We start from the raw sequence: 18,354 nt of genomic DNA, 5'->3' as shown, positions 1-18,354 counted from the left end.
ATGCTGCATAGCTTTGGCAGTGGAGTTGGTTGGCAAAATCACTACCCCTTTTTCCTTCTCAGTGAGACTAAGACATTCCCACTGTTTTGCTAAATCCTCCTCCATTGTAACACCTTCAAACCAGCTAAGCTAGTGTAAGGGACTCAACTATTCCTAGAGAGAAAAAACCTAACCCAGCAGGAGAGGACATGAAAATCCATTTAATAAAATGACATGTAGATACTTTCGGCCTACAGGCCTGTCTTTTTTGCATGACCCTACCCTTAGTATCTTAAACTGGTTCTTTAAATTATAATAATATGCAAAGCTGATTCTTGGAAGCTCCTGTTTATGTAGTAGTTGTGATGATAATTAACTACATAGTATGTGCCATTCATCATGCTATGATGTCATGCTATATTATGATTTATCTTAGCCATATATGATATTTATACGTGAATCATGCATCTCATAATCCATGTTTATGTCATGACAAGAATAAGATAAGCCAAGAATAAGAATGATAAGATGTAAATGGGCATACAGATATATGATAACAATGCAATTATAGATGGATGGATAAGCCACACACCTGATAAGAGAATGAAAGTCAAATTTTCTAAATCATGAGCATAAGTATGAAAATTTCATGTTTATAATAGTATTAAACATAAATTTTTTTAAGAAAGCCTCGTATTTATTGAGTATTCTTTTTGACCACTCAAGTCATCACTTGGCTTGAATAGAGGAATTTAATATTAATATGATTCAGATTTAAGTTAGCCTTTTATATTATTATTCTTCTGAATTGAAGCGCTGATTATGTTTTATTTTTAAGACTTGGTTTATTTAATACTTTTTTTTTATAAAATATTGATATATTTTATTATTATTAATTTTTTTGAAAAAGAAGAGAACAGTATCCTAATTTTATTGATTGCTCTCACTTATGGAGAAAAATACCATGGTCATGCATCAAAACCAATAAAATAAAAACCCCTATACAATAAACTAAACAAATAAACCAATCTAAACATGCCTATTTTTTTAAAACAGTTAAATTCTAATGCTTGGAAGACCAATCTTATCTAAATGAATCATGCCTTTTAACTTCAGTGGTAAAGAATCAATTGTAGTAAATCTTCTATTAAGACCCTCAACTCCCATACGTGCAAGAAAATCTGCCGAACTATTCCCTTCTCTGAATTGATGCACAATAGTAAAATGAAGACCATTGAAAGCAAACATCAACTCATCCCAAAAGTCCCATAGATACCAAGCCGTGCACCTTTGATTTTTTAACCAACTAACCACAAGACTAGAGTCACATTCGATTGTAACCTGTGAGAAACCCATCTCTTTGCAAACTCCAACGCCCACTATTAATGCTCATAGTTCCGCTTCATTGTTAGTACCATGCCCAAAATGAGTAGAGAAAGCACTTATAAAATTCCCTCCATGGTCTTGTAAAATACCCCCATCACCACAGTTACCTAAATTACCATGACAGCATCCATCCACATTTAGTTTGATCCATCCCCGTATAGATTTGTTCCAAAAAATGAGCCTTGGTCTTCTTTTTGGGTGATTAATAAAAGGCTCCTCGAGTGCTTTAAGAATGGCCTCATCATTGGAGGAAATAGACAATTTTTTAATCATAAGTGAAGAGAGTTTACACAGCCATACCTTCACCGCCACCCACACTCCCATAACCAATTCTTGCACCCCCTCCATCCGAGCTTTACATCTCCTTAGCTATAATCGCCAAGTGATAAGTGAAGGTAACATGCCAATTAAACTTCCACGATGACTTCATTTCTTTGCATAAGAAAACCACAACCTTACCGTCACCCACCATGTTGATCCCTCCAATCTAGGAACACCAATTGCAATTGAGGCCAAATCCCACACCTGAGACGCAATGTTTCCTGACCGTAACACGTGTTCCACTGACTCTTCTTCCCCTTCTAAACAACAATCACAGCATGATGCAATTGGAATGCCCAATGCTTGGACTCCGGCTAAATATGTCAAGCAGGGACATGTGGTGACTGCCGAACCCAGAAATATTGCTTCCGTTTCCAGAAAGATGTTCTTCGTGTGCTGCCAGATATGGTTGACAATGTTCAAGTGAAAGTGAAAAATGACAGCTCATCTTTCTGTATGATAGGTGGCTGAAGAGTGGACCATTATGCAGTAATTCTGAGTTGAGAGGTGAGGGCTCAAAATTAAAGATGTTTGGATTGATGGATCCTAGGACAAAAATAAACTTGTGGAGCTAGTTGGTCTGGAAAAGGCTGGGGAAATTATGCAAGAAATAGTTGCCGGCAATGAGGGAGAGGATATATTTTATTAATTATAAGTCTCTTACCTGGCTTCCAGTACCATCGTCACATGACATCCCTAGTCTACGGGAATGGGTGTTACACAAAGTGGCTTCAAGGAATTCAAAGAGGTAAATCCAAACTGGTAATTATGGCTATCATTTAACTCTCAATACATGTTCCCATTATTATATTGCATGAAGCATCGACGTTTATTGAAACACCAGATACCAATAAACTTTGGAAAGTCTCTCAAAGCTTGATCGTGTGGCACTTTATTCTGCAATTTTAAGATCGGATGCTGGCCATTTCTTACACATACAATACACAAGATGGATAGGAAATGGCTCGTAACAGCTGGTTTCACAATCCATTGATTTAAACAGCGCTTGCAAGAGGATTATCTGGCTGATTTTCCGACTTAGCGTCCTGGAAAGCTGGTATTTTATTGTATTCCTCGTTCAACCTTGATAAAAGAGGGAATTGAGTCTGCAGAATAAAATTTGAAAAATAGAACTGTCAGAAGATACAGATAGAGAAATAGACATGTTTAGACCACATATTTCAAGACTAATGGATATAGTTATTGCCATGAGAGAGAGAGAGACAGAGAGTTTAGTCTTATGTACAACTATTAACAAGTTCGAAGAAGCAAGCATAGGGGTAGGTAATAAAGTCAAAAATATCCAACGACAAAATTCCAGCTGGTAAATTAAGTAGGACCATCTCAAGACCAGAAGCAAGATTGAACCAGGCAGAAGAACAATATACAAAGTTGGTAATAAAACAAAATGCAAATAACGCTAATATATGCAATGAAAACATAAAAGAACAACTTGGAAACATTTTACTTTTGTTTTGAGTGGCTTTTTCACGAGGAAGAGAATAATGTTACAAGTAAAATAAAATGGAGAGACTAAAGGAATCAACCAAAGCTACTTGTTTTAGAATTAAATACCTATTGGCTGACTTCCTATCACCTGTTTCTAAGGTTAAAATGGTGGAAAGGATGGATTATTTACTTATTTTTAGAAGATAGGGATTCCATTTATTGCGATAAAATTATCCTTGAGTGCAGATTAGGAAATGTTTGAGGCCAGCATGTGGAGAGCTAAACTGAATGTGAATGGTAGTCATGGCAATCCGAGTTTGTGTGGAGATGGTGGAGTGGTTACAGATAAAAGGGGGAATTTTGTTGCAAACTTTTCGGCTCATTATCGGGTTGGCTGGCTTTAACACAATGGCAGAGGTGCAGGCTATATATGCCATGGCTGGCAGTTGTGTTTAAAACTGTAACTATGGATGGTTGAGCTTGGATCTGATTCTCAAGTAATTGTAAATTCATTAAATGGAAAAGAGAGAACTATGAGCTGGAATAACCAAAAAAAAAAAATGTGAACTAGAAATAAATGGATGGAAATTTGGGATGATTTAATGACGCTGAAGTAGAGATTGTGTCAAATAAAGAATAGATAAATTTACAGGAGATTCCACATCCAGGTAACCACTTTAACTCTTTTCCAGGTGATTCCAAAAGATTTTGCCTCTTAACCATCCTGGTTTTGCAAAAGCTTGTGATCTCTCGGGTTTTGCAATGTGGTTTTTACTACACCTTAAGTGAGTAGTAAAATGAGCTTTTGCTTTGTCAAACCAAAAAAAAGTAAGGCCATGACAAATCACCTTTAGAGATAAATAAAAAATAATTGCACAAATGTAACCAACACATGAATTATAGAACAAGCACTACCATGTCAACATTGAACCCTTTAATTGATATATGCATCTGAGGCGCCAGAAACAGATCTGCCTGCAATATAATTGAAATATCCCAATCCATGAGCTAATTCACCCTTGCTCTTGCTCTGTGGTATATTAGGAACTATGAAGTGAATTTTCCAGCATACTGTGTAAGGTGCAACTAAGACGTGGTGAATAATGTCGGCATTAGTTCATAGGCATATGCCAAAAGCCTAGTGCTTAGAATTGAGGTAGGTACCTTCCTGTCTCACAATGCACGGTTTTAAAGAAAAGAAACAATGCACGGTCTTAATACTTAGGCCTCGTTTGGTTACACGGATGAGATGAGATGAGATGAGATGAGATGAAAGTTGAATAAAATATTGTTAGAATATAATTTTTTAATATTATTTTTGTTTTAAGATTTGAAAAAAGTTGAATTGTTTATTATATTTTGTGGGAAAGTTTGGGAAAGTTGTAATGATTATATGAGATGAGATGAGATGGTTTGGTTTGTGTAACCAAACCTGGCCTTGGAGTTGTATAACTATTACATACCAGCAAACCAAAATCACTTTTTGGTTCTAGAAGATAGAGCAAATTCAGGATGGTTTACAACTTTACTAGCAAAGAAGCCCCCAACAAATATTGGACTTTTGGAAGTAAATTGAAAATCTTAGAGAAATGCATGTTTCTTACTCTTTCTCTGTGCAATCAGAGTTTATGATTGTGAGCTGTATGTAAGGTACCTAGCAAATTGAATGTACCATTGGCAACCCAATGCCCATCCCTCCAGCCACCGGCACAAAAAAATAGAAAAAGGCATTTTTGTCTTAATGGCTATTATACATTAGTAGAACGTTCCAAAACCCTGAGTCTACAAATTACATTAACACAGTAGCCTACACTATATGCAACCATACAGCCATGCAAACAGAAGGAGCAGAAAACCAAACCAGGAAAACTTCATCTCCAGTTGCATATCTTCCTGCATGGCCCTTTAGAAACTTTTCAAGTGCTGAAACAAGAGGAGATGATAATAAAATATGTCATTCAGGAGCAGAAATTAATTGTACATAAAAACTTCATTTATGATGGGCATTGCCAAGGGAGGAAACCAGCACTTTAGGATGATATAATTCAAGAAAATAAAATATACATTCAGCCTTTATTTCTTCACATTCATGAATCTTTTAGAAGTTTTGACAAAAAAAAATTGAGACATGGTATTTTGTGAAAGTGGGTGGAAAAATGATAAATTGTTTGAGATGTCTTTTTATTAGAGTTTGTGAAAGTAGGTAGGTAGATTTGAGAAGTTGTTTTGATAAGATTTTTGTGAAATAATATATACTAAGGCGATGTTTGGTTGGATCATTTTTCCAAATTTTTCATTTTTTTTTTATTTCAATTTCAATCTAAACATCTTTTAAATTAAAAATTTATATTTCTCAAAAAAAAAAAAAAAAAAAAACATTGAATCATTGGCCTAGATTTCTTTGAAAATAAACTCAAAAGCCGAAAAAGAACTTTCACAAAAACCCAAAGAAACATATATCACAAAAATCTTATCAAAACAACTTCTCAAATCTACCTACCTACTTTCACAAACTCTAATAAAAAGACATCTCAAACAATTTATCATTTTTCCACCCACTTTCACAAAATACCATGTCTCAATTTTTTTTTGTCAAAACTTCTAAAAGATTCATGAATGTGAAGAAATAAAGGCTGAATGTGAAGAAAAATGATCCAACCAAACATCGCCTTAGTATATATTATTTCCAATGTTAAGAGTTTTACTCGTATGAAGCTACATTATTTTTTTTTATTTTGATTGGCACCAGGTGACCGAGAACAAAATCCCAAGTAATCCTGACTAATCCCAGGGGTGCACAGGCTCTCGACAAAGAGGTTCCCACAAGTTCACCTGAGGTAATTTAAGGGAAAGTTCCCGCAAGCTACATTATCTACTACCCTATTAGATTATTATTCGTATAAAAATACATCATCCAATCTCCAATTGAATTATAATTATATGATAATTAAAAAATATATTTAATTAAGTTATTAGATTTTATTCAAAATTAATTGCCTTTTAATTTTCAAAATGCATTTCTTTTGGTTCTATAAACTTGCATCATTTTTTACTGCAGTCACTAAGGAATTTTAATGAGAGAAAATTGAACATGAGAATGAGTTTTTGAGACATGACTAACCTCAGTACTTGATAATATTGCTGGAAAAAAATGGGTTCACAATGGACGGACTTCTCAGCTTGTTTTCTTGATTTTTGGTAGTAAATTGATTATAATGAATCTAAAATATTTTATATCTTTAAAATTTTAAACAAAATTAGAACATTTCAGAATAAAACAATCATAAACAATTATATATAAAATCTTGAACTATTTCCACACATTGCAAGGATGTGCCACTAGTTTCAAATCAAGTCTATTGACAATAGGCCTTGTTGATGCTGTTGATCTTGTGGAATGCTGACCATGGTGATACTTTGGAACATATACTGATAATCAAAATCAAATTTAAATGTCAATTGGCATATTTCCTGAATTGCAACACTATTATCAGATATCAATATCTTGCTCGAATTCTGCACACGTTTTATCAATATAAAGGCAGTGTGAAAGAATGGTCTTGTCATCACAGCTTATTGTGATTATAATGCTTGGACTATCATCCATGGCTGAAACCATTACCATGTTCAACAACTCTAGTTCCATAACTTGAAGGAACCCAGCCTCCAGATAAGCAAGATCGACATGGTAGAATATATTTTTTTTTTAATTGTTTGCTATCTTTTGTATGTAAGGTGTACAGAGAGGTTAATCAAATTGCTGTTTTTTTTTTTCTCTTCGCAATATCACGTGCTAGAGGATCCAGACAGGAATTCTTTTGCGTACAGAATGTTCCTAAGAAGTTTAGAGAGCGCTTGGTAGTGGATAAGGCTGGTTTATAAGCCTTGAGGTGTAAATGATTTTTCCTGTATAGTGATGAACTGTATATTCTTTTGTGTCGTTTTCTCTAGTTACATACTGCGTTTTAGCTCCCACCTAGAGCTGCAAATGGTCCGGTCCAGTCCGGCGATGGACCGAATATTTTCGGTCCATCATTTTTCTGGACCGGACCATTAAATAATTAATAAAAAAATTATTTAAAATACTAAATTAAATTAAGTGACTTATTAATGTGGATTATGTAACAAACTCAATAAAAAAATATTTTATATGGTCAATGATAATAAATTAGATGAAAATTATATTATTAATTTATATAATTACTATATAATTAACTAATTGATATAATATATTAGTTAATTCATAGAATATTAACAAGTGTTAATAACATATTTAAAATTTTATATTGTTAATAGTGATAGGTTGGATGAAGATATATATAAAATATTGTTAATTTATAGAATATTAACAAGTATTATTAATATATTTAAAAATTTATATTGTTAATTGTACAATTATTATATATAAAATGTATATTTTTTTATTTTTCATTCGGTCCGGTCCAAAAAATCCCTGGACCGTGGACCGGACCGAAACTTTTCGGTCCTCTAAAATGTGGACCGGACCGGTCTAAGTCTCGGTCCAGTCCGGACCGAAACAGTCGGTCCGACCGGACCGTTTATCACCCCTACTCCCACCCTAACTAAGTAAGCTGTGAAAAGATAAAAGCTCATGTCTTGGGCAAGAAATAAATTTCTGCTTTCATGGGTCAGAGTGACATCTCAAATTTAAATTCAAGGTATCATGTATAAATAGGTATTCGAAACTTGCAATCTTTCAACACTTGGCAAATGGCTATAGAGATACAACAGTGAACGGGCGGCCCTGGGGGAGGGGGGGGGGTAATCTTTCATTGAACTGAAGCGTGGTGAGCCATGGGGAGGTCGGTGCTCGAATGAGGTGAGCGGGCCTTATGGATTGTGCCTATGGAAGCACATTAGAAGAGATTGGGACACAAATTCGAGAAATATCCATTTTAAGGTAGGTGATGGATCCAAAATTAAATTTTGGCACGATGTATGGTGTGGTGATGGAGCACTCAAGGAAACTTATACACAATTTTATGGTATAGCAAGCATGAAAGAAGCCTCAATTGGGAACCTCTTAATCCTAGCCAATGGTACTACTCCCCAATGGAATATTACATCCCTCAGAGATGTACAAAATTGGGAAATTGACGCTTTTTCGGAGTTTTATGACCTAGAGTACTCCACCTAGGGGTGGCAATATGCGATACAACCTGTGAACCCAATATGAATACGATACGAAATTAGTAGGCTTGGGTTGGGCTTCAAGTCCAAACGGATTGACCTATTAAGACACGATTAATAAATGGATCAATAACTAGTTAACTCACTTAACCCAAAATCAACCCGTGATAACCCGTTTAAATTTTATTTCAAAATTACAATTTTCCTATTGTTGAGTTGTAGTATTGTATTTCAAGTAACAGATTATAAGTTCTCTGTACGAAGCCCTATCCCGTGTGTGTACAGTGAGTTGAGAGAAACCCTAACCCTCCTTTCCTGCCACCACCCCCCACCCACCATCAATCGGAGAGGCACACCGCAGTCACAAACGAGGCCGATGGGCCCTGACGTCCTCGCTAAGGGCCGTCAACATCGGTTTCCTCACCGGCGAACTCTTTCTATGTTCTTCTTTGCCAGCGTTGGTCGCCGTGCACTTTGAATCCATCACAGATCTGATCGACTAACCTAGACAACTCCGTTGTGGGGTCTCTGACGTCGGTCCTTCTCCGGCGACTGGGATTTTTCTGCTATTCTTCCGTTACCTCCTCTGGCAAACTGTGAGTTGAGCCTTTCCACTAGCCATCGCTACAGACTATTTCGACGGACTCCGGCGACCACTTTGTGGGCCTCCAATGTCAATTCCTCCAACGACTAGTAGTTTTCTCCGTTAACTCGTGGATTTTTTGCAAGAAATCCGTTAACTCAAGAGGATGAAGCGAGAACAATAGGGAGCAATGGGAACAGATTTGCAGTGGGTTTTTGGCAATGACGACAAAGCACCATGCAGTTTCGTCCTAGTTGAAAGGTGAGAGGTGGTTGAAAGTTGAATAAAAAACTTCCATTTTTAAGAAAGAGGGAGGAAATATCTTTCGTATTTCAGAACGTAGCAAAAAGATAGCTAAGTTCGTGTATCTAAGGGGGACGACAGCTTTGTGGGTGGCTAAGGGAATTGAGGATTGTTTAGAACTTAAATGCCATGAAGGTTTCTTCAAAGAGCTAAGGATGGGTAATGGAGTTTTTAGCATTCAACATCATGTTAATGCAAGGGGCAGTTTTCTGCAGCCCTCAAAATTTCAAAATGGAAGGAGGAAATGTTTGTCGATGATTCCGGGGGGCGCAAATGGCATTGGATGGAAAGGCTTTCTGCAGTCCATTCTAAGTGTCACTAAATCCAAAGCCACTACTAGAAGTGGGGAGTTTGTTGATGGCAAAACAGTGGGAAGGCCTTCCTCAATCAAAGGTGCTTCATACACAACGGTGTTGAGGACACTGGCAGTTATTCAAGCCGAGATCAGCTCAGCAGTAAAAAGAAAGGGCAATGCACTTGTAGGAGACAAAAGACCTAAGGTGACATTGGGAGAGTTGGAGGGAGTTTTGTGGGATGTCAAATCTCAATTGAAGGGAGTTATGGATTATGTAAGAGATCTAATGATTGAAGTGGATAAAGGTTTGTACCTAGTCGTATGTACAAGTGTGCTAGCAAGTGTGCCGGATAGTGTGCAGGCAAAGGGTGTGTCAACGATAGGATCGTTGGACGCTGCCATCTTTGTTCATGCCAGTGTCACTATACCTTCTGGGGGACCTATAGGGTCTCAGGCACCAGTTGCAAATGAAGTTTTGGTCCTTTAGTCCAGGGTTCATTTGTAGTTGAAAACGGGGGTCCCTTCAAGGTCTCGAGTATTTTGGAAGAAACAGTCGAGCCTCTTTTAGAAGATGCAAACGGGGCAACAGAAAGTAGTGCTTCCCCTCTTGAGAAAGCAGTTGGGTCAGACAAAGTGGCACGGCAAGGATCGTCGAGGGGTGGAGCAAATACACACAATGTTGATGGAGGGGAGGAATCTGTAATGGTAACAGATGGAGGGGACAACAATCATTTAGATGTCGAGCAATCATTTGGCGGGAAGGAAATTATCGATTTTTCATTGGTGCCTCGTGTGGGGGAAGGTTTAGAGTCGGGAGTGCAGTCGGGTACTGTAGCTGGGGATAATGTCATTCCCCTGGTTTCTCTTCATCTGATTAACGATATAGCGGGTTCAACATCGGATTGGATTCTAAATAAAGATAACGGGTTTCTACAAATCCTGAGACTTTCATATAGAGAACGGGGAGAATATGAAGACCAATTTAAAACACTACTCACTGCAATCGACGCGAGCCATACCCTTGAAACCAAATCTAAGTTTAAGAAAAACAGGGAGTTAAAGAATCTTTCATAGGCAATTAACAATGATGTTAAGGGAGGTAGCTCAAGTCGAGGGAAGGCTAAAGGGAGGGCTTTGTGATGTTCGGGTTGAGGATTAGTTTTACGGAATCTAGGGGATGGGGTCAGGGAGGTGTAATGATAATTTTCCAATTCGGTTTGGTGTATTTTGGGTAGGTTTTCATGGACTTTTAGGTCATGATGGGCTTTCTTGTTTGGGCTACGTGTTTTTCTTGTATACGTCCAGTGTACTTGGTTACTCCTATTGATATATATATATATAATATTATTACTTAGCAAAACAAAAGTATTGTATTTCTCAATATGTTATTTTTTTATTCTTAGATTTGTAATTCTGGACCTATGCTCATATTTGTTATTGTAGGGTTTGTAATATTGGTTTTATTATAGGTTAAAATTTGAAAAATATTGATATTTTTTTTTGTTAATAGGTAGTCTTATTATTTTGTTTAGATATTGTGACTACTAATAAATATAAATTTTAACTTTTATGTGAAATCATGTTAATCAGGTCAAATAGGTTATGCATTTACATGAAATGGGTTGAAATGAGTCATGTCGTTAACCTATTTATAATTAATTATTAAACGGGTCAAAATGAGTGACGACACGACCCATTATTTAAATGGGTCGGGTTAGGATTAAAAATTTTGGCACGTTTAGCTAAACGGGTCGAGTTTATATATATAGTTGAATACCCATGACTTAACACACGACTGGCAAACACGAATTGCCACCCCAAGCTCCACCCGTTTGTTGGAGTGAGTCGAAGACAAGATTTTTGTGTGCCCCTCTAAGAAAGGGAAGTTCATAGTCCGCTCTTTATACCAAGCCATGACAACGCACAATACAAATCCATTCCCATGGAATAGTATTTGGAAGACAAAGGCCCTAAAGGCAACATTTTTTATATGGACGGCTTCCTTGGCAAAGATGCTCACTCTAGACAACTTAAGCAAACGTCGAAGTATAGTCATGAATTGGTGTTATACATGCAAAAAGAGCGGAGAGTTTGTCGACCATCTACTTCATTGTGAGATTGCCATGACATTTCTTTGTTGAGAAGGGTAATTGAGCTCCTAGCTTCTTAGAGAGACACTCGGGAAACTCTCAAATTTCACCAATATAAAATATGGTTTCAATATGTTTATGGTGGTGTATTTGGAGGGAAACGAATGTAAGAAGTTTTGAAGATCAAGAGCTATTAATGGATGGGCTTAGAAATTTCCTTTTCAATACTTTACTTCATTGGTCGATTGTAATTGATTTTCACGGCATGACTTTTTATGAATTTCTTGTATCACTAAACTAGCACACTTGTGTGTTGCTCTTGTATATGTCCCATATACTAGGGCTCTTGCCTATTCTTATGATCAATAAAGTCTTGTTTAACAATAAAACAATGTATTAATAGGTATTTCCTTAATCTTATATCTATCTCTAACTCTCCTCTGCCTCTCTCTTTGAGGTTTCAGGGAAGTAGGAAGAAGAATTAGGTTCAATAGCAGCCTAATGAAAACTTACCTGCAAAGCCTTTTGTAATATGATGCTTAGCCCAGGAAAGGTCCTCACCAGGACCAACTTTCTCCTCAATGTATTTCTGCAAACGGGAAAAGCAACAGCACAAAAATATTGTAACACTCTATGCTCCAACAATCTCAGGAAAATACCACTATAAATTTAACAAATAAATGCATAGCCACAAAAGTCATAGTTGGATACGTACCAGTGTAGCTATATTTTGAAAAGGCTGTATGCTTGAGGAAACAATATTGGCAGCCTATATATTGGGAGACAAAGGCAGCCCATCAGTGTATGAATCAGAAAAGTAATTCCAAAGACATCAGAATATTAAGAATAATAGATATGACAAAAAAAAAAATGTGCCCAATTACATCACTGGAGAGGGAATTATATCTATAGTCTGATATTTATTATCTACCATGTTAAAAAGTAAAAAACGGCAGTCCATCACGAAGATACAACTATGTGCAGATGTGTCAATTATGTATTCGGGAACCCATACACATGAAAATCTACTTAAGACTAATCATAGTAGACATGATATCGTCCATATGCTCTGTTAATATAAAATAGAGAGCAGGTATCTGCATGAGTTCAGCAAGTGAGATGGATAGGGAAGGAAACAGTCAGGATTTAAATTCTGTGATCCAGCAGCAGCTCAAGAGATCGTTTTAGGTGCAATCACATATTATTAACTACGTGGAAGATCAGGTTTATGATCCTATCAAAAGATCATTCAGTCAGTAACCAAATTGTTCCAACATAACCAAATTGAGGCATGCCCGTACTTCATAGATCCTCTTTGTTTTAGGTGCACACCCCAATGTTCTGAATACTGTACTGGTGACCATTTCAGTCGAGGCATTGAAACGAGATATTTCGGTACCGATTCCGTTTCGGAATAGTCTATATATGAATAAATTATATATAAATATATATAAATTATAAATAGTCTAGTCTGAATTGGGAAGTCAAAAAATGAGCTAGCAATTTGAAGAAATGAAAAAAAAAAGTAAAGGCCAAAATATCGGCCGGTACGGTCCGAAATATAGGCCGGTACGGGCCGAAACGGCCAAAATTCTGACTGATACGAAACTATACCCTTCTTTGTACCGGCTACACTACAAAAACGAAATATTTCAGCCGTACCGGCCAGTTTAGTACGAAATTTAAAACATTGGCACACCCGCCAAGTCTATGCCTCAATAGCATGCCTGTACTTGATAGATCCTCTTTGGTGGGAGTATTAACTTTTTAGATCTGAAAGCAAAAACCTAGAGCTCTTTTTTTTCTGTAAGTGCTCTTATACATTGAAGCTCTGCTAAATGACTTTTTTCTCAGTAAGCTCAGGTGAAAAGCTGAAAAATATAATCTAACAAATAGGACCAATAAAAGCATCTGGTTGTCAATGATAAATGTATGTCCAAGGTTTTTCCATAAATCTTTACAAACTTAAAGCACTGTTAAGTGTCCACAGCCAACCCATAAGGTGTTTCCCATCTGAAGGTTCTGCACCAATTCCCCATTTCACATGGGTGACAATCTTATCATACAGGACAGGTGTAGCCTTCAGCTTAGTGAGCATAAATATAATAGGGAGATGCCAGAGAAAGCATTCTTATTATTTTGAAAAAGAAGTAAATAGGAGCAAAAAAGGTCTTCGCCATTTTGTTTCCGAAATGTCACAAAAGAGTTGCTATTCTCAGGCAATTGAAACTCTCGACTATCTCTCGTAGAGAAGATTTAAATTTTAACTACTGATTTTAACATTACTATTTTTTCCATTTTTTTGTTCCAGATAACGCCATGGGCCATGAAAGTGTGTAGCGATCTCCAACATGCCCCATTCATTGAGACATAAGCTTATCTTCATCCATTTGTCAATACTCTTTCATTTATGATTTAAAATACGTACCAACTTTCTTTGAAATTTATGTGTGGTGCTATGAAACCCACTTCTAGCACCTTTCTTATTCATGACATGATTATAAGTCCCTAAGAATCGCCTGTGCACCCCCGGGATTAGTCGGAGATGTTGTTCTCAGACACCCGGTGCCAATAAAAAAAAAAATCTATGAATCACTATTAAATGTGAGGACCCAAGTCACTTCAGGTAAAAGGTATTCAGAATTGTTATTTACAACCAATATTGTAACATACGGGGCCAAATTTAAGGCTTAAAATTAGTATTATTATTTTTTATTTAGTTATTTTATTAAATATACTAACAGATAAATTAAAATAGTGATTCCTTCCCTATCAAAGTCTTCGTATAGCCATCCATTAGGTTCCATATTTAAATAGGTTCCTAGTTTGAAACTAAACTCCAGACTCAAACTCTTCAAAATCCTCTCAGTATTTGTATCCTCGTAGGAATAATTTCCTAAGTGTAGCCAATTTCAAACACTATCATATCTCCTAAAGACTCACACCACTCCCCTCCCCATCATCTATAAAATCCCACGAAACCGTCTGAATTAAAGACACAAAAATACCTGGAGGAAGAACTCACTTTCTCATAAGCTTGATACTCTGCCCAGCCACCACCGACCACCCTAGGACGTCGGAGCACCACCCACGGTGCCAGAAACTGCCGGCCATCCTAGTCCCATCGCATCCACTCCCTCAGGTAAGCCACTGCCGTCGCACTCACCCTTCCTCCCTCTCGGTGATTTAAGTTTTCAATTCCATCTCTCTCTAAAACTCCTCTCTCTCCCTCTCCCAGTGTCGCACTACCATAGGGACCTCCCAGTTGTGCCGCCGAACACTCCCAGCCACCCAGAGCCGCCGTCGTCTCAGCCTCCTTCTCTAGATGAGCATCGCACAACCACTCCCTTTATTCTTAAGTCCAGTCCCTCTGTTACGCGATGAGAGCCTTTACCCCGTAAGCCTATATTTTCATTTATATCCGGTCTTCCCAAAATACCCATGCCCATTAAGATGTTTCCCTAAAATACCCTTAAAAGCTTTGATGTTTATAGGCTTCCGTAAATCCTCTTGAAGAAACCTTGTTCTTTTAAAGTGGACTGTTTTCCCCTGTTGGCCTTGGGCCTTCCTATATTTTAATACAAGTATTAAGTTATTTCTTTAAAGGATATGTTATGGGTTTTGAATAATATTAATATGTAGTAATCTTTAATTGAATATGTGTTAAATCTATGGTATGATTGTAAGTAATTAGAATGCTACACGTTCACTAAGGAATTAGTAACATCTAGTACCTTGTATAGGTAGCACACTACAAAGTGGGAATCAGGAAGCAGCTCTAAGAGGTAAATAGTATGATCATATAAATGCATGCGTACTATGAATATTATTGTTATGTATGAAAATATGATGTGCTTATGATGGTTATCTACGCTATGCTAAGAGACAAATCAAGATTAGATTCCTTTCACAATCTTTGATGAATTTTATGAGATTATGCTTGAATGAATGAATTTGTTGTTTGATGGATTGAATGTTACTAAAATCACATGGAAGTCATGAGATGTTCAAGTAGTAATTTAAGTCAAGTATGCCATGTAATAAGAATAGCCAGATTATGTATGCCATGTTCATATAATACTTAGATCATGTATACCATGTTCATGTAGTACTTGGATCATGTATGCCATGTTCATGTAGTACTTAAATCATGTATGCCATGGAATGTCATAAAATGTTCAGATCATGTTATGTTATGTCATGTCATGTTATGCTATGCCATGTACAAAAAAATGCCATGTTATGCTATGTCATGAACAAGAGTATGTCATGTTACAAAAGTTCATGAAGCCTAATAAAGTCTCATGCATTAAGAAAGATAAGAAGTTTTAAGGTGACACGGACCCAAGTATGTTCATCACAAGTTATGCTAAGATATTACCACAGACTCAAGTATGGTTAACCACAAAGTTGAGTGAAACACGGACTCAAGAATGTTTCACTCCATGTTATGCCAGTTAAGTGAAATACAGACTCAAGCATGTTTCACTCCACGTTATACAAGTTAAGTGAAACATAGACTCAAGCGTGTTTCACTCCATGTTATGACAAGTTATGCAAGTTAAGAGAATTACGGACTCAAGCGTGTTTCACTCCATATTACGACAAGTTAAGCAAGATTAAGTAAAATACGGACTCAAGAGTGTTTCACTACAAGATAAGCCATGCGGTGTCACGGACTCAAGTGTGATTCACCTTATGATAAGTAAAAGACAAGATAAACAAGTTATTTACGCATTCACGTTACATGTTTGCCATGATTATGTATGTTTCCACTCATGTTAATGATGAATAGATATGCTATGTTAATCCATGATGATGTATGTATGCATGAAGAGTCTTTCAAAAATTAAGTCTATGCTAAGTTAATTTATATTTTACGGTATGATGTGCTACTTACTGAGCATACGACTCATTTTTTTTGTTTGTCTTTCTGTTTGCTTCTATGTTTAATTCTCACAGATGATGATTATGATGACGCAGAGCTGGATGGCTAGAAGTAGATCTAGTAGAAAGACTTAGGAAGGAATAAGTGTTATCCACACCAGAATGTTTGATTTCTTTCATGTCATTCGTAGGATTAGTTTATGTTCTTTTTATTTTACGTTCAGTTCCAAAACAATTATGTTCAGTTCAGTTTTTATGTTTTTGATGCTTTTCAATAAAATGAAGTAATTCATGATATGAATCTCTTTACCAGGCATTATGTATGAATGTTTCGTAATATTCCTGAACTACGGGAAGGGATGTTACAAATATATGCAACAATCTCATATACTTGAGATAATGACTTCAATAGCCCAGGAATATGTCACTTTTTTTTAACAATAGCATTTAATGTAAGATGTAGAGCTCAGGGAGCATGGGATGATCTTAGATTTTTCATCGTATAAAGAATTATACTTCACACTATTGAAATCTATTAGTTTGAGCACAAGGAATTTGATAAAAAAAAAATATGTGATAACACAAAATATGCTGATAATAATTATTATCAACAAACAAGATGCAATATTACCTGGTAATTGATGCCTCTTTTCTGAAGATCTTGAGGCAACAATGGATGCTGAGGATATTTCTCTTCTAAATACTGTATACATTACAAATTACAACAAGAATAGTTGGAGGAAAGATGTAAACGTGCAGACAGAAGGTAAAGAAATTGTGAAATCCTGGTAATGATATACCATTATGATGGCGAAAGAGTCGGAAACTATGAATTCCCCATCCACGAGCACTGGCACGTAGCCAATAGGATTGAGCTCTGTAAACTCTATACAGCGAAAGAGAGAATGATTTCAAGTGCGTTATTCTCTTCTTCTTTTTCTTTCGTTATGATAAACATTGAAATTATAGAATACGTGCAGAGCAATAGCGCTCACGCTGACGATTGACAAAATAGAATACATGCATACGATTTGGATCCTAGAAGAACAAAAAGAGAAGCCAAAATCACCTGGACTGAATTGCTCTCCCTTCAACAAGTCAACTGCTTTATACTCGTATTTCAACCCTTCAATTTATTATGTAAATTGAAACAAAAAATGGATAAATAAGAGTTCATATGATCAATAAACTATTAGAATTAGGTTGGGAAGCAAAGTTCATTCATTACCTTTCAAATTGAGGGCAGTACGGACACGGTAGGCGCAAGAGCTAGAATAGTACGAATACAGTTTCAGTTGATTCTTATCACCACTTCTACTTGCCTGATCAAAACCCAAACTAGAGCTCATTTTCTCGCTCTTCTCTCGGAAGGGTTACAAACACGCAAAATAACTACAGAAAGTGAAAAGAAAAAAAAAAAAAAAAAAACGACACATAGATTTTGATGGCGCATACCATCATCACCCAGTCGATGTAGCTGAGAAGTCCGATCGATCGATCGATCGATTAACGGCTGAATCTTGAAAAGTCAGACTTGGTTTCGCCCAAATAACACAACAGAACCGACCTTGACTCACCATGACTGGTGTCAGTAAGGATTAAGGGCAGTGTTGGGGATGAGATGAGAATTTTGTGTTTTGTTTTGAAGTTTAAAATATTATATTTTAATATTATTATTATTTTGGAATTTGAAAAAAGTATATTAAAATTTGAAAAAGTTGAATTATTTATTATATTTTGTATGGAAATTTAAAAAAGATGTAATGATTAGATGAAATGAGATGAGATGAGAATTTTATGTTTTATCTTGTGTCTCAAAACTGCCCTAAGCGGTTACATATACGAGATTCAAACATGATTTCTACTTATTATCCCAACACATTGTAAATCATGTATTTTTTTACTTTTTT

The 18,354-nt window shown here is 36.3% G+C and overlaps 1 protein-coding gene across 2 annotated transcripts; it reads right to left on the bottom strand.

Moving 5' to 3' along the window:
- Positions 1–2,416: 2,416 nt before the first annotated feature.
- On the bottom strand, positions 2,417–18,035 carry LOC108996951 (glutathione S-transferase 2-like). 2 transcript variants are annotated; one of them, XM_018973011.2, is made up of 10 exons: positions 17,900–18,035; positions 17,673–17,766; positions 17,514–17,570; positions 17,245–17,330; positions 17,076–17,147; positions 12,273–12,326; positions 12,071–12,146; positions 4,997–5,058; positions 4,051–4,110; positions 2,417–2,792 (listed from the first exon to the last, which is right to left on the bottom strand). In XM_018973011.2, the coding sequence occupies exons 1-10, from the start codon at positions 17,903–17,905 to the stop codon at positions 2,682–2,684; spliced, it is 678 nt and encodes a 225-aa protein (XP_018828556.2). In that variant the 5' UTR covers positions 17,906–18,035; the 3' UTR covers positions 2,417–2,681. The 2 variants fall into 2 exon arrangements, with proteins under 2 accessions (XP_018828556.2, XP_018828564.2); XM_018973019.2 differs by lacking the exon at positions 4,051–4,110.
- Between the last annotated feature and the right edge of the window lie 319 nt (positions 18,036–18,354).

The sequence above is a fragment of the Juglans regia genome, unplaced genomic scaffold (genome assembly GCF_001411555.2).
Source record: "Juglans regia cultivar Chandler unplaced genomic scaffold, Walnut 2.0 Scaffold_25922, whole genome shotgun sequence".
In the NCBI taxonomy this organism is placed as follows: Eukaryota; Viridiplantae; Streptophyta; class Magnoliopsida; order Fagales; family Juglandaceae; genus Juglans; species Juglans regia.
The sequence above is the reverse complement of the archived record's forward strand: the minus strand, read 5'-3'. Positions and strand labels throughout refer to the sequence as shown.

What these genes read in the sequence shown, in the direction of transcription:
- LOC108996951 (XM_018973011.2), bottom strand. An exon ending in AAAGAGGCATCAATTACCAG is followed by an intron (nt 12,327 to 17,075) that starts GTAATATTGCAT and finishes CCCAATATATAG; the next exon opens with GCTGCCAATATTGTTTCCTC. An exon ending in TTCAAAATATAGCTACACTG is followed by an intron (nt 12,147 to 12,272) that starts GTACGTATCCAA and finishes TCCCGTTTGCAG; the next exon opens with AAATACATTGAGGAGAAAGT.